Below are 15,548 nucleotides of genomic sequence, written 5' to 3'. Positions count from 1 at the left end.
AACCTCCCTGGAGTGACTTGATGCCATTCCTTCTCATCCAATCCTCAAGATCAAGGAGCATTTTGTCATAAAAAGTTACAGAATTATATATTATTTCTTTTCCCTCATTTTGCTTAAAGGCCGAGTATTTAATTGCTAAAATGTACTTAATTAAAAACTTTTCCTGACATTGCTGGATGTCATGAGGCCCCCCCAAATCTCAATAAAAGCGAACACATCAGTTTAGTCGGACTGTGTAAACAGAAAGAAATAAGGAGTTGTTATGGACAGCTGCTTTCTTACCCTATATGTACTAAATGTTGGGTTTTATTACGTAAAAGACCTGATCCCTGAGCACCGCTCAGATTTAGCTGCAGCAATTAAAAAGGTTAATGATTCCAGCTGCCAAAAATTACTCTTCTTGCAACAGACACAATGAAGCTGGCAGTGGGTCTGCTCCTTAGGTGCTGTATTTGACTCCCGCCGCTAGCCATTAGTGCACATCGAAAAGATTCCTCCGAGTCTTCTCTCTCCTCAGCTGAACAGTCCCAGCCCTCTCAGCCTCTCCTCCTACACCAGATGCTTGAGTGTTTTTCACCATCTTTGTGGCCTGTCGCAGGACCAGTATGCCCATGTGTCTCTTGTACTGGGGAGCCCAGAATGGGACACAGCATCCCAGATGGGGTCTGATCGGTGATGAATAGAGGGCTAGGAAGATTTGAATAGAGCTTCTAAACCAGCACTCATGGTAATACTTTAAAAGGTTAGTTAAACATATAATAATAGTATATTTTTCTTAAAATCGAGTTTGGAGACTTTACTGGTACTTTCCATAAAATCTTACGGAGTTCATTCCCAGCCTTGGGTTTAAGTTCATTTTTAATCCATGCTTTGAGATTTTCTTTTGGCTTGTAAGATTGAGAGAAAACTTCCTGTCATTTTTTATTCCCCTAGCTCAACACTTCCAGTTTGATTGTGGAAGGCAGAACCAGCATTAGACTTGTAGCTGCACTTGGGAAGCTCAGGCCAAAGGATTAAGACAGGGTTTACTCCCAATTCTCAGCTATACTTTAAAATAGCTTTTATCTAACGTAGTCTATTTCTCCAAATCTTGGGTAGTGGGGTTTTGGCAACTACCATGGTTGCTGTAATACAAACCCAGCCCAAATGGAGAACAGATCACCTGGAGAATTGAACGTTGGTTTTACCTGGCTGAAAAATCAAATTAAAACAATTGTCTTTGGAACCGTAAACTGCCAGTCAGCTGAACACTACCTGCCTTGACTGACGCACATACCCGGCTGCCTTTAACCATCAAAACCAGTCAAGAAGTATTTATTTGTGTGTATGAAAACATAGGAAGATCTGACAGGATTCAATGTGACAGTGCTGTCTTTACTGGCAAACTGGGTTTGCTGGCTATTGGAGTATGCAGCTTGGATGAAAACATCTGAAACCCATTAAGCTGGATTTTAGCAATTAATTTTCTTTTATTTATTTTGTTTCTGATGTGATGTTAAAACAAAGAAGAAAGCAGAAGAAGATTAACAACAAATGTTGCATTCTATGCAGATAACAGGAGAGGCCACAAATAGAACTCATACTGCATGTCACTAGGTACAGAAAGAATTCCAAACATTATTTAATTTCTGCTTTTGCCTGGTGGCGGATAGCCTGATGAAGAGCTCAGAGATGAAGGCCAACTGTGTAGGCAGGCAGCTAAAACTGATGTGCAAAATATGTACTTGGCCAGTTTAGAGGCTCAAATAAAAATTCTATCTTCCTTACAAGAGGGAAGACAGTACTTTAAGAAACTACAGGTGACTCATAGAAAGACAGGGAAGCTCAAGCAATGGATGTGAGAAATCTAAAACATGCCTAAGAAACGCTGGCGTCAGGAAACTCTAAAGTGTCAAGATTACACAGCATGTGTATAACCACACAAGCTCACTGTAGCTTCATAGAGACTGAATGTGTCAGCATTACAGTTCTAAACATTTCTAATTCTGAGGAAGAAACTGCAGATGTTTGCTACTCAAATCAGAGATTATCATCTCTTCCTAATAACGTATGTATGTAACTAAGGGAGACGAGGAAAGAAAGGGGAAAAAAAACCCCCAGCTTACTCCTTTCTTAGGGCTTGGAAATTCAAACAGGAAAGCAGCCTTGAAATATTCTAGTCTTGACATACATTGTTAACGTTTATCTATAGAACATAAGAAAATTATGTAGGAAGGGAAAGGAACAAGAATTATAATGGAACGTGTTCCAGGGTGTTTTTTATTTTTTGCCCCAAAACCATGGGAAATTTGATACCAACACACATGAAATATGGCATTCCCAAATCAGGCCACAGACAAGTTAAAACATTGCTTACTAATAACATATCTAGTTAGAATCATATTTAATATTTAATTATTACAGTATTCTTTAGCATGCTTATCAGAAACATTGCACATCACTTCAGAAACCCATTTTCCAGAAAAACTGTGTTTTGATTTGTACCTTTTTTGTGTAAACACAGTCAGGGAGGTGTACATGCAAACAATTCTGTCCCAAACGTGGTGCAGTTTCAAGAATAAGGTGCAATTTTTATTTCCCAGACAAAACACTCGTTGGCTTCTTTGGAGTTTCACTGGAGTCAGATTTCAAACCACAGAAATTTTTACCCATTTAAAGATTCATTCCCTTTCCCTCCGCAGCAGCTTTTTATATCACAGAGGATGTTAAGCATATTTGTGAAGTGTTAAAATCTACATATAGTTATATTTTTTCCTATATCTATCTGTCTATCAGCAAGTTATGCCCACATCCCTGAATTGATCCTTCCTTTGGAAATCTTTGATGCTGTCATGTTGCTGCGATACTGTGTTAATAAAACTCATACACCTGCCTGTCTGTCAAACAGCTGGTACGAGATCCCGCAGCCCTTAGAAGGATGTATGATCCTTATTAACACAAGCAGTCTCGTCGAAAGTGCAGCATTGAAGGCTCCTTGAATGAAAAATTTGGAGGAGCAGACCCTCTTAATTCTTTATTACCAGATACTCGTATTAGTATCAGACAAATAATTTCATTTAAAAGGTGAAAAGGTTCCTTGCATCTGAGATAACATACACGCGCATTTGTAGTTGGAGTCACCCTAGAAGGAAGCAGAGAAAGGGCACCGATTCTCGTGCTTTACAACCACCAGAAAGCAGGACCCGCAGTTTTACGTGGAGGTTACCAGCGAGGTATTTGGCCAACCCTGTGCATGTGCGAACGTATGCACGCAACGGCAGGTACGGTTACTGCATCCAGAGACTGGTCGCTACGTTTGAAAACGTGACTCCCCTCTTTCGTAGCGTGCATCCAACTTGGTTTTGGATGCCATCTGATCGGCATTACTAGTTCACCTTCACAGCAGGTCCCGGCAGAGGCGGGACGGAGAGAGACGGGAGGAGGGCGATCTGAATGGCGGCAGGTGCTGCGGCAACGGCGCCCGGGGCGGCGCGGAGAAGCAGCGGTGCCCGGCCCCGAGACGCCCCTCCTGGCCCGGCCTTCCCCCCCGGCCGCAGGCGGACGCAGGCTCGCTCCGCGTTGTGCGACCGCCCCCGCCGCCTCCGCTCGTCCACGGCCTTCTGAGGGCCGGGTCGCCCCCGGCGCCCCGGCCGGGCAACGGCCGCCGCTCGCGCAGACCACGGCCGCTTGGCGGGAAATCCCCCTTTGCCCGCGGCGCCCCCCGGCCCGCCGCTGGGCGAGCGGAGGAGTTACCGCGGCCGCTTACCCGACAGTTACCCGCTGGAAATGGCCACCCCGCGGCGCGGGAGCCGGGCCGAGGAGGGCAGGCCGCGCCTCCGCCCGGGACGAGACCGCCCCACTTCGGGACACGGCCCCGCTGCCAAGCGGACGTTGGTACTCGGCGCGGGGGGGCTGAGGGGCGCCGGGTTTTAACATTGCCGCCCCCTTCGCTGGGACCGGGAGGGCGTTTTGGGCGGGGTGTGACACCAGCCCTCGGGCGGCTCGAGGGGGCCGCGTCGGGCGCCGGGCCGGGCCCTGTTGGGCTTTGACAGGAGCGTCTCTTCCCTCCAGGCTGCCGAGAAACCGAGCTGCCGAGAGGAGCCCCCTCCATGCCACCGACACCGGCCAGCCCGGGGCGTGCGGCCCGCGAAACGCCTCCTCGGGGGCAAGCCCTGGGGCGGCAGGAGCTGTAGCGGGAGCCGTTAAACCTCCTCTCCTGCCCCTGCAAAGGCGCTACCTGCCGTGGTAGCCTGCGGAGGGGGCGCAGCTACCTGCCGCCCGCTTGCCGCTTTCCTCCGGTTCGCGCGCAGCTACTTTTGTTCCTGCAGCCGGTTCTGCTGTTCGCTGTGGTTTCTTTTATTCTTAAAAAAAAAAAACCCAAAACCAAAAACACCCGAAAACACCAAACACAAACCCACCCCCCCAAAAGGAAAAGTGCCTCGGGAACGGTGGGCTTCAGACAGTCACAGAGCGGCCCGATAAAGTTTGGGGCAGGCTGCTGTGTGCAGCGCGGGGGCCAGCCGGGTCCCACGGGCTCCGGGCCCACGCAGGTGAGTAGCCGCGCCGAGGGCGCCCGCTGAGGAGGCAGGGCGGGGACGGAGCGCTCCCGCCTCGCCGGCGCTCCCGCGCCGTGCGCGCGGCCCCCGCCCCATTCTCTCCCGCCCTCGCCTCGCGCGGGCGCGTGCGCCGCTCACCTGGGCGCACCTGGGCGCACCTGGGCGTGCGCGAGCCGGCGGCGCCCGCCCCGCGCGGCGGCGGCCCGCCCTGCCCGCGCCCGGCCGCGCAGGCGCACGGCTCCTCGCCCGGCAGCGCTCCGGGTGCTCAGCGCTGTCATGGCGGCAGAGAGCGGCAGCGTCGGCAGGAAGAGATGGGGCTAATCGAGACCGCGGCGTGAAGCGGCAGCGGCTGAAACTTCAGGCGCTTTTCGGAGAGAGGGGCGGCCGGCGCTGCGCGGCCCGCCCTCCGCAGCCGGCGAGCGGGGCAGAGCAGCCGCCTCCCGGCCGCGGAGCCGGGCGTTCAGGGCAGCCCGCGCCCCCTCCGCGGCGGCGCCGGGCAGCGAGCGGTGAGTGCGAACTTGCGCGGCGGCGGGTCGCTGCACCTGTCCGCGCCGGCAGCCGTAGCGGCGGCGGTACGAGGGCAGGAGCAGCAGTACGCGGGAGACGAGGAGCCGGGCGGGAAGGAGGAGCGTATTCCCTTTAAAAAAAAAAAAAAAAAAAGAAAAGAAAAAAGGGAAAATTAAACCCCTCACGACCGTGTTCGGAGCGCGGCGCTCGCCGTGCGGCGGGGAAGCGAGGACTTCCGCGGGGAGAGGCGTGAGCGCTCCTGCGGCGGCCCTTGCCGCCTCCTCGGGGCGGGGTACGGGGGCCGCTGGCTGGAGGTGGGACCCCGGGGCTTGTGGGGAGCGCCTGATTTCTCCGCGAACTGAAAACTCTGTTTGTCCTTCAGGGCTGTAACTACCTGCCGGAGGGCAGAGAGCTGCTGACAGACGCCTCTTGCTGAGGCGGGAGCTGGGTCTCCGAGGGCGCGTCCTCCCTCCCTGCCTGCCTGCTTGCCTCCTTTCCCTGCCGGACGCGGGTTTCCTCAGGAGCCGGAGGGGAGGAGTGGGCCGCCGTTTACCTTCCCGGGAGCCCAAGCCGCTGCTTCTTCTCGCAGCGACCAGCGTGCCGCCGGCGTTTCAAGTCGCTACCTGAAGTGAACTAGCCATGGCGAGTGAAGACAGACAAGTTGTTCGGCCAACAGGTGATGATGGAGGAGGAGAAGGTAGTGGAGGAGGAGCGGGAAAAGAAGGAAATGCTGCTGAAGGGGGAAGTGTGCTGCAGCCTTTGAATCCAGGCGTCCCCATCCGAGGTATCAGGATGAAATTTGCTGTGCTGACAGGACTGGTGGAAGTTGGTGAAGTGTCCAACAGAGACATAGTTGAAACTGTGTTCAATCTGGTAAGTTGATTGCCTTTTTGGGCATGAGGGAAAAGAACAGCACATGCATGCGGATGAATCTCATGCTTTGTTGACGTTATTTTTCTGTCAATATTTTCTTACATGTTTACACTTTGACCATACTAGATTTCAGCTAGATTCTTTTTCCTTACGTATCACAAAAGCTGAAAATAAAGCATAGGAGCCTCTCTCTATATATTTAAACTTGAAGCAACTCTAAACAGCATCCTCCCTAGTTTGCCTCAGAGAAATTGTTGCTTTATTTAGAACTAAGAAGTGTATTGTTATGTTTAAACATTCAACTCAAGAAAGTTAAATGTTGATTTAGTAACTCAAAACAGTCATCAAAACACACACGTCGTTGTTTTAAGCCAAAACAACTTTTCCCATGAAGATGTTTATGTCCCTTTTTGCTTCCCATTTGCTTTGGAAGTAGGCAGAACTTTCATGTTCTGCCTACAGGCAATGGGGGTGTCAGGGAGCAGTTAATTTAGATGCTTTACTATGCTTATTGGGAAGAGTAGAATGTGGTTTCAATGTCCTTTTTTTATTAAAGAAGTAGGTAGTCAGCTGCTATTTTTTGAATACAGTATGGGTGTATTTAATACTTAATAATAGATCTCACTAAAAATTGAGAAGAATTCTTACTGTTGAAGCTGCAACCAATATGTGCTGTTGAACTTCTTGTGCTGTATTTAAAACAATTAGGCTAGTTGTTAGTGTTTGCTTGCTGAAGGACACCAAACATTAGGAGAAGTGTCTTTAAGTTCACAAAGATACTCTGCTATTATCAGAGGTCTCAAAACATCTCTAAAAATACTCATTGTTACTCCTGCTTCCTTTTAGTGAGCACCTTTGACTTTAAAACAGTGTGGTTTCTGACAAACCAGGAAGTGAGAGCATGTAATAGTATAAAGCTCGGTAACAAGGAAAGTTGATGCAAAAGGCATACTGTTTTTTAAATGCTGTTTGCATTGCAGTTATTTTGTTAGTAGTATTCTTTGCTACATGCAAGTTTTAATGGTCACTAAATATTTGTGTGCTGTGTATGTTTAATGTTTTTTGATGTTTACTTCTTGGGTTATAATAGACGTTTATTTTTTAATAATTTCATATTACCAGAATGTAATGTTCTAAACTGTTTGGATGAAAGTCTCAATACAGAGGAATTACAGTACTGGCAAAAATTAAGTGCCCATCAGACGTTTCATGGATGCTTCAAGTATGAGAAAGTGATTTAAGTTAGAGTCCATTTGACAAAACCCAGTGCTCAGATATATGGACATGAGGTTCAAAAGGAAATTCTGGTAAATAGTTTATGAATTAGGATACTTGTGTGAGGAGAAATTGTTCATGAGTGTGTGAAATTTTACTTTGTTTCTAGCGTGGTCTTTTTAGTGGTGTACTGGAGGTGTATCTTATGGCAGCAGTGGAAAGAGGTTCAGCAGAATAATTAAAAAATGTAAAAGCTCCTTGATCCTGGGATTCTTTTTCTGCTCTGTGTTGGACAAGAGAGGAACGATATTCATAGGATCCTTGATTTTTAGATTTAAGAGGTCTGAACAATTTGACCCGTGGGCTGCATTCTCCTGGACCTTCGTTTCCCAAACAGAAGTAGGGGAGAGTTTCTGGCCCTGGAAATGTTTGAAACTGTCTTCATTTTTTCTGCAAGTGAAACAACGTCCCTGAGCTCTCTGAGAAGATGCCCCAACCGTTCCAGCACACCTGCCTGTGATGTGGGAGGCTAAAGTTCATGTTGCTGCACCATATTATTTTATCAGAGCAGAAGTAGTCAGTTGATAGCTATCATGAAACAACCAATAGTTTGTTAGTAAGGACGCTTTACATGGATTATGTGAGAACAAAATCCAAATTTTGGGCAATATCAAAAAAAGTAGGTCTCTCCGTTTTTCTGAGTCCTGGGAAAACATCAGCTACCGGTGACTAATTTGGAAGGAGAAGATGTCTTCATATTCTGTGGTTTTATTAAAAGTACAATGCTTAAAAAATCAAACCAGGCAACAAACTAATAGGTTTTGTTATAGAAAGCACCTATTTTCTATTTTTTGTTTGTTTGGGTTTTTTTTTTTTTTGTAAAAACGGTTAAGCTGACTTTTTAGTATAGCTTTCTGGGATATGAGGTCTTCCTACAAAGCAGTACGCATCCATCTGTCATTGAGTTCTGCCTCCATTCAGTCATTATCTGTGACCTCTTCATTTTGTCGATTACTACCTCTGAAATCCCACGGGTCAGAATTTCAGGCATGTGAAGTATTGGTTAGCAATGGTGTACTTACTTTTCTGGGCATGTATGCAGAAAAGATTTAACTTTTATGTGAAGAAGTGATTCTTAGCTATGGCTTTTGTGGTAGTTTGTTTCCTGACAGCTTTTGGAGCGAGTTTACTCATGTGTGTGCAGGTTCAGTTGGGGTATGAAAATCGTGCTGTGATCTGTTGTTACTAACGGGGTTAAGCCAAACACATCCCCTCCTACTGGGTTTCATACAGTTTGGTGACTCATAACTGCACTACCTCAGTGGTGTTAGCAGAAATCAGCTAGCTTGCTTCTTGTACTTTGCAAGGAAGAGACGTCTGGTGTTTTTGGGGATTTTTTGATCACTGAAGTGAGACCTCTTTAGACCAAAGTGGAAGGAGGGCTGGGCAAATCTGTGTCAAAAGGTGTTTTTGCATACTTATTCTTCATAGCATAACCACCCTCAAATTTGAAGAGTTTATATTTTAAAAAGAGAGGTTAGCTGACCCAATTTTTATTTCTTGAGCAAACGTGTTGCTCTTAATTATGCTCTTCAAGTTTGCTGTAGCATATGGACGTTATGGTGAATTTCTTTGTGGTGGAGAGTCAAGAGAAGCCCAAAGTGCTGTCTTGATGTTCCTCATCTTTAAGGACTTAAGAAATGGTCATGCTTTATATGTGAAAGACTCAGAAGGTCAAAAAGCTAAGGAGCACAGTAGTTGACCTGCTGCTTATTAAAGAAATTTAAGCTTCTGTAGTCCTGATTACCTGAGCAACTAACTTGTTCAGTCCAGCAGTCTTAGATCTTGGAGCTGAGAACCGCCTATAACATTTTCTCTGTCCAGCACTGTAACAGTGCTTAGTGAGCTCACTCATAGCATACATCAAAAACCTAGTTGTCTCACTTTACTGTCTTTGGAAATTCTACTCTTAGAAAGATTCAGATTGATCTGCTTTGTTTTGGTCAGCATTCTCTGAGAACCTATTTTTCCAGGCCATGTTAGATACGGCCTATGTATTTCAGGACTTCTTAAAATTGAGAAGGAAAATACTGATTTTAAAGAAGCTGCTTATTCTGTGAAAAGCTTTGAAAGCACATTCTTCTGTTACTTTTCTGACAGGCAGTAAGCTAAACTGTGGGTATATATTGCTCATGCATTGTGAATTATATTTTTAATTGACTGTGGGCAGCAATAACTACTTGAATTTCCTTTGTATACAAATCAGGTGAATTCCTGTTCATTACTACATATCCCCCCCCCAGTTTATTAAAATAAAGAAACTCCTGGTAGGAGAAGATGGCACAATGGAAAAATTAATTATTTACAGTGGGATCTGTTACTAACTTAAAATAGCTATGTGTTTTTCATAGTGAAACAGAAAGATAAGTTGACATTCTACTAATGAAGAAACTTTCAGATAGAGTAGTAGAAATAATTCAGCAATTGGCAAAACTTAAACATAAAAAATTACAATACTGTGCAACTAGTGTCAAAGAAGATTTTTAGGATCTGAAGCTTTCAGGTGTAGGGAATGAATTCTGTTCTGAAGGCTATACAACCTGCATTGGAAATATAGGAGGTCCTGCAAAACCTCTTCTAGATTAATATTCTAGGTGGAGCTTCTGGTCTACTCAGTTCTAAATGGGCTTGTCTTATATGTCAATGTTGTCTTGTTTCCAAGTTATTGCAAGTTTCTTCTTTATACATAAAATTTAGGCTACTGGATATCCTTGTCTTTCAGTAGGTGAAGGGCTCTCTCTGACAAGTGTTTTGTCCATACTGAATGCTGTATGTGCAGGGGTTAACTATGATGCATTATGAGGCTTGCAGTGTGAAATGCATGTTCTGGCAAAATTCTGCTATGCTTCAAGCAGATGACTGTACAACTATTGTCTTTCTCTGTGGTGTTGGTATAATTCAGTTTGGGGACTTCATGCCAGAATTTATTCAGGTCTCAAGTCAACTAGTGTATAGAGACAACAGAGATTCTAGACTTTCTGTTCTTCTCTAAAGAAATGCCATGCCTTGCTCTAAGCCACTTTTGTTTTAAAAAGCTTTAGCACTTTAATTGTTCTATTGACTGTAATTAGCTTCAGTTATTTGTTTTGGTTCTTTTTTTTTTTCCCTCAGTCTGTGTTGCTAAGATTTTTTTACATTTTTTTTTTAAAATGTTCTGTCTCTTTTGTGAGTGCTTCTGGTTCTGTTCATGGATTATGAGGTCATCACCAAGAGTCCCTTAGTGACAAAGTGCAAATGAGAAGTTTTAGTTTTTATCACTTTTGGAGGAAAAATAATGGGATCTGAGGAGCAAAGACTAAAATTACTTCAGGTAATTCTTTTGTCACCTCTCTCACTTCTGCCAGACTTCACTAAAACCACAAACAAAAATGAATGTAATTTTTTGAAATTCTTACTGTTTGCTTTCCTTGTTTCTTATTTTTAAAGTAACCTTCTTCCCCAACCCCACTTGGCTTGTTTTATGGAACAAATCTCAGATAAATATCAGGACTGCCACTTGTTTGCCTTCGGCTCATGTGTGCTCTTTTTGCCATGTCTTCATTGCTGTGGTTTCTGCACTATAAACTATCGTTATTCATCTTGAAAACTAATGGCATTACCTGCTGATAGAACAGGTTTCTAATTTTGTATGAATGCTTCTGAAACACTAATACAATGGATTTTAAGTAGAAATTCCTCTTTTTTCATTCTGATCACAAATTTTTTGCATGTACTTTCTTGTAGAAAACCCCCAAAGTTAATGCTGGTAGAATTAAATGTATTACAGCAGTAAAAATAAATGCACCATAAATGTCTTCATAACAGTGCATTGTTTTTATTACCTTACTGTATGTTTTTAGAGAACGCTAGGATTTATTTTCTATATAAACTTAGCAACACTGATGACAAGTGAGAGCAACCACATAGTTTCTAGAACATCACTGAATATTGTGCATTTTTTAATATATGCAATCTTCCCTGTTAGGTTCCCAGTAAGTACACCCCTGGCTACAGTTACCCTAGTTCAGTCACTTCTGTCCATTTACAGTTGAGATGATAAGGTAAGCCTGTGGCTTTAGCTGAGTCAAGCTTGTAGTTTTTTAAAAAATAAAAATCATAGTAAATTGGACAATCAACTGTCTTAAGTGATCATCCGTGGTTTTACTCTTGGTGAATGAGTGGAATTCAGCAAAAGATCTTTAATGCTTCCAAATCTGTCTCAAGGTCTTTTTTATAAAATACATCACATGCAAACTTACTGATTGCTGGCCCATTCACAGTGAGAGGCTTGTACCCAGTTTCATGAATGAATTTACACTCCTTGATTCCAAGTCATCTTCATGGTGTTGAAGACATCTAATTTGGGATCTGGTAACAGTAAAAAATGATTTTGGTAAGTTTAGCTGACTGAATGAGGCTGAGAGATGTCTTTCACCAGACTTTATAGTTCAAAATTGTTGAGTAATTGGAGTCACTTAAACTTAAAATAAGAATTACAGATTTCCATCTTGTTGGAATGTATTCTGATTAGTTATGGATACACTTACTATTGAAGTGACATGTCTTGGGTTTTTTCAGGTGTTGATGCAACTTGGACATTACTTTGTAGTTAGTGGAAATATCGCCCTGCATAGTAAGTGTAGAAATTTAGGGAAATTCTGTGGTCAGTTGGGAAAGGCAGCATTACAAGGGACGTAGTAAGTGAGGTGGTAATGGCAGTCTTGAATTAGACATACTGATTATTTGGAAGAAAATTGTCTAGACTCTGAAGAGGAGCTGATTGGTACTTTGGCTGTGGTATCAACTCACTTCTGTGACTGCAACTTAAAACATTCTGTAGGATGACAAAATATTGAGGACAAAATCTTAAGACCACACAGGAAAATGTTCAGTTTTTGTCACTCTCCCTCTAACTGGCCTATTTTCATAGCTTCTCCTGATCAGTCTGAAGTTTCAAGTGTCTGTGAAAGCCTGTGAATGACATGTGCTCTGTTTTCCAGAAGTGTTGTCATCTTGTTTGGCCATTAGTAGGCTCTGTACAAACCTAAAATAAAGCTTAAAAAACCAAGGTTGAACCAGGCATTTACATATATCATGTCTTAATAATGCAATATTTGATAGACAAATTTTAATTAGCAGTCTGTTCTTCTAGGCCTGTTTAAAATGTGTTCATAGCATACTTCAGAATTCCCCTTTAGAGGAGAACACACCAGTTCAGCGACAGATTTTTCTAGTTGGTGTCCTGTAACAAAGGAGAGAGGGTCAGGTATCTATTGTGGTTGCTTTGCTCTAAATAGTATTTTGTATCACCTCTGTCAGAAAATACTGGGCTAGATGGACCATTGGCCTGACCCAGGACTGCTGATAGCACAGTAATGTAGTGGCCATATGGACAGAAAAGCATTTGCAGATTAGGGAGTAGAATGAAATTAGTCAAAAGCATCGGGGAATAGGTGGATGGCATGTCAAGGTTGCTACAAAGGCTGGACATTGCAAAGCTAGATAAAAATAGATGGTTATTCATGTCTGTTGAAAGAGATTATTGGAGGGATGAACCAAAGTGTGCAGATTCAAGAGGATTAAAGAGAAGTTTTTTGAAGTGGCTGTATTGGACAAATACTGGAGGTTGAAGAAAATCAGAGATGAGGTATTTGCTTAATTCTTTTTTTAAGGCAGTGTTCGTTTGGTGTGGTGTGCAGCACTCAATGGCTGGTGCATTCAAATGCTGAAGCTTGCTGAGAAGTGTCAGTCTTGAAAATCATCAAGTGTGATTTTTCTTTTTTGTGTGTGCTAAGATTTCAAGTCTGATCAAAGATAAAAATGAGCTTTCTCTGTGGCTCCTTTCACTATCTGTATATTTATTTGTTTTACCACCTATTGGGGAACCTGCAGTCATTCTGAACTGCATCCCACTTGACATGGTATTATGACTTTTAAATTACCAATTTACCTAGTAAAAAAAAAAAAGCATTTATAGTTTCTGTCTTTATGCAGTCATGAAGTCCTTTATGAATTTAAGGAGGAAGCTATAATCCATTGCACAGATTAAATAAACTCTAATTGGATATGAAATAGCTACTTGCTACCTTAGGTGTTTCTGTGTATAAACCCCTTTAAGACTGTTTTCTGTCAAATTCAGTCTTGCATGCATTAAATTTATGCATATCTTTTTAAAGAACTTCTATTTATTTTAAATGGGTCAATCTGGAAGAAAGTTTTTGTTCATAATCACTAATTACAATTAGCTAACTTTCTGCTGTTCAAGTGTCTTCCCCAGCCCCTAGAGGCCTTGCTGGCCTCTTCATAACATTTTGCATGATGGTTTTTGGTATTAGCTTGACCTAATTACTAATGTCCTAATTTAGATTACATTTCTGCTTTAACTGATTCTGGATTTTTCTATTAGACTTGGTATCATGCTAGAGCATATTGTCGCCTGTCCAAAAACTAGTTTGGTATTTTTTTTTTTCCCCCCTCTGGGAAACCTTCAGCCTTTGTCTGTCTGGAAGCTCTGGCCATTTGCCAGGAATCTGAGGGCTCTAATTAATTTGCATAAAACAGGATACTGTTGCCACCTGCTTTTTTAATACCTGGTGTGGCCAGTGGAGACTGTAGTTTCCAGTATGCAGTGCTCCATATTTAGACCAGATAGCAATCGAGATGCATCCTTGCACAACAGCTGTAATCAAATTCGCTAAATATTGATACTGCAAGAGTTGCAGCTGTACCTTTTTCTGAGACACTGTAGTCTTTGTGCTGATACCAGGAGCTTGTAGTAATTTTTGAAGAGTGCATTGCTACAGTGCTTTAGATTCCAAAGCTTCACAAATAGGCATAAGTAGTTTCTAAATAGAAACTAGTTTGTGGAGAAGAAAACCTAATGACTTCCATTGCACTGGATTCCTCTAGTAATAACTGGGGAGCTGGGAGCAGCTATGTCCCAGACATGATTTTCTTGTTAATAGCTGCCTTGAGATGATATTTAAATGAGATTACCTAGTGGGAATAGGATGTGCTCTGTTGCCTCCTGTAAAGGGCTCTGTGAGTTTGAGCTGCAAGTCTCTACTGCAGCCTGCATATGAGTAGTTCTGTTCATGTTTTTGTATTCTCCATACGTCTAGCCAAAAAATTTCATATGCACTATACAGCAAATTCAGATTATTTTTGGTGTGACTGAAAAGCTGGAAGTGAGTTGTTGAGGCAAAAACCTGTTCTATTCTGTCGATGCAACTGAAGAAAGCATCACTTAAAGAGCTACTGGGTTAGCTTTCCTTTGCAACTGAAAATCAAAACCAGAGTAACCACTAGGACTCATCTGTTCTATGGAAGTGTGTTATGTGTGCTTGCCCCGACTCCCCCTTTGGCATCAGTTGTTGTTCTCGGTGGTGTGGACAGAAGTTAGAGAAATAAATTAATGAAATGAAGTCTACTCTATTTGCCCAATTAGATACGCCAAATTTCTAGTTTTATAGTGAGCTAGCCCTGTAAAGCAGTTACTGTAACAGTGCATAGGGTGACCTGCAGCTTTATTTATTTTTTTCTTTCGGGAATGCGGAAAGGCTAGAGGTACCAGTAAGCAGCAGGTAAGATGGTCACTGTAGCCAGAGAGCAGTTTCTCTTGTTAAAGAGCAGCAAGAGAACCAATAGTATCTTGCAGTGGACTGGGAAGTACGTGATTATGGAGTCAAGGGTGCTGCACGTTTGCTTGATAAATCTCTCACAAATCGGTTCCTTCATAAAACTGTGCAGGTTTGGGTGGGAATTCTACTGGCTGCTTTCCCAAATAGGACTGGGATGGGGGTGGGTGGGGAGCTGTTTGGCAGAATAAGGTAAACCCTGGTGCTGTAGAATTGCTGAATAAAGGCTTTGTAGATATTGCAACTTTTAAATTTTAGTAGTTCATTATTAGAGAAGTCTTTTATGCTGTTTGCACTTCTCAGGGTTAAAACTGCGTTCCTAAGGACAATTGTTTTTTGCAGGATTATTAATGATTCAGGTAGACCTTGGAATCAAGTAGTACTTAAAAAAGTCCTGTCCCCCTTCCCCCTCCCCTCCCCCTCAAGAAGGTTCTTTATGTGGACTCATAGACATAACAAAAAAATTGGCCAATGATACAGCAGTAGAATTGCCAATAAACCTTAAAACAATGCAGTTGGGGGGAGAATAGGAACCAAATGACTAATGTTGGTAATGATGCATGACTGTTAAATAAACAAATGGAAACTATCAGTCCAGTCAGCATCTGCCTCCTGCTAATGCTTTTGTTGAAACTAAGCATGTGATTTGTCTGTAGTTTTGCTTGTGAACTTGATTGAAAAGAACTTGCAAGCTTTTTTTTTTCTCTAAATGGGAGCTTAGTTATACTGTAGGATATGGTTC

The 15,548-nt window shown here is 43.2% G+C and overlaps 1 protein-coding gene across 3 annotated transcripts in view; it reads left to right on the top strand.

The window, feature by feature from the left end:
* Nucleotides 1-4,785: 4,785 nt before the first annotated feature.
* LRBA (LPS responsive beige-like anchor protein) overlaps nucleotides 4,786-15,548 on the top strand; it is a gene marked incomplete at its 3' end in the record, with an annotated part of 428,602 nt that continues 417,839 nt past the window's right edge. For all 3 annotated transcript variants that reach the window (XM_081999652.1, XM_081999651.1, XM_081999650.1), the window contains exon 1: nucleotides 4,786-5,915. In XM_081999652.1, the coding sequence (XP_081855778.1) occupies nucleotides 5,682-5,915 (234 nt within the window). In that variant the 5' untranslated portion in view covers nucleotides 4,786-5,681. The remainder of the gene's footprint in view (nucleotides 5,916-15,548) is intronic.

This window comes from Phaethon aethereus (assembly GCF_964289735.1).
Source record: "Phaethon aethereus genome assembly, chromosome: 4".
Classification (NCBI taxonomy): Eukaryota; Metazoa; Chordata; class Aves; order Phaethontiformes; family Phaethontidae; genus Phaethon; species Phaethon aethereus.
Note: the sequence above shows the minus strand (reverse complement) of the source record. Positions and strands in the feature narration are given on the sequence as shown.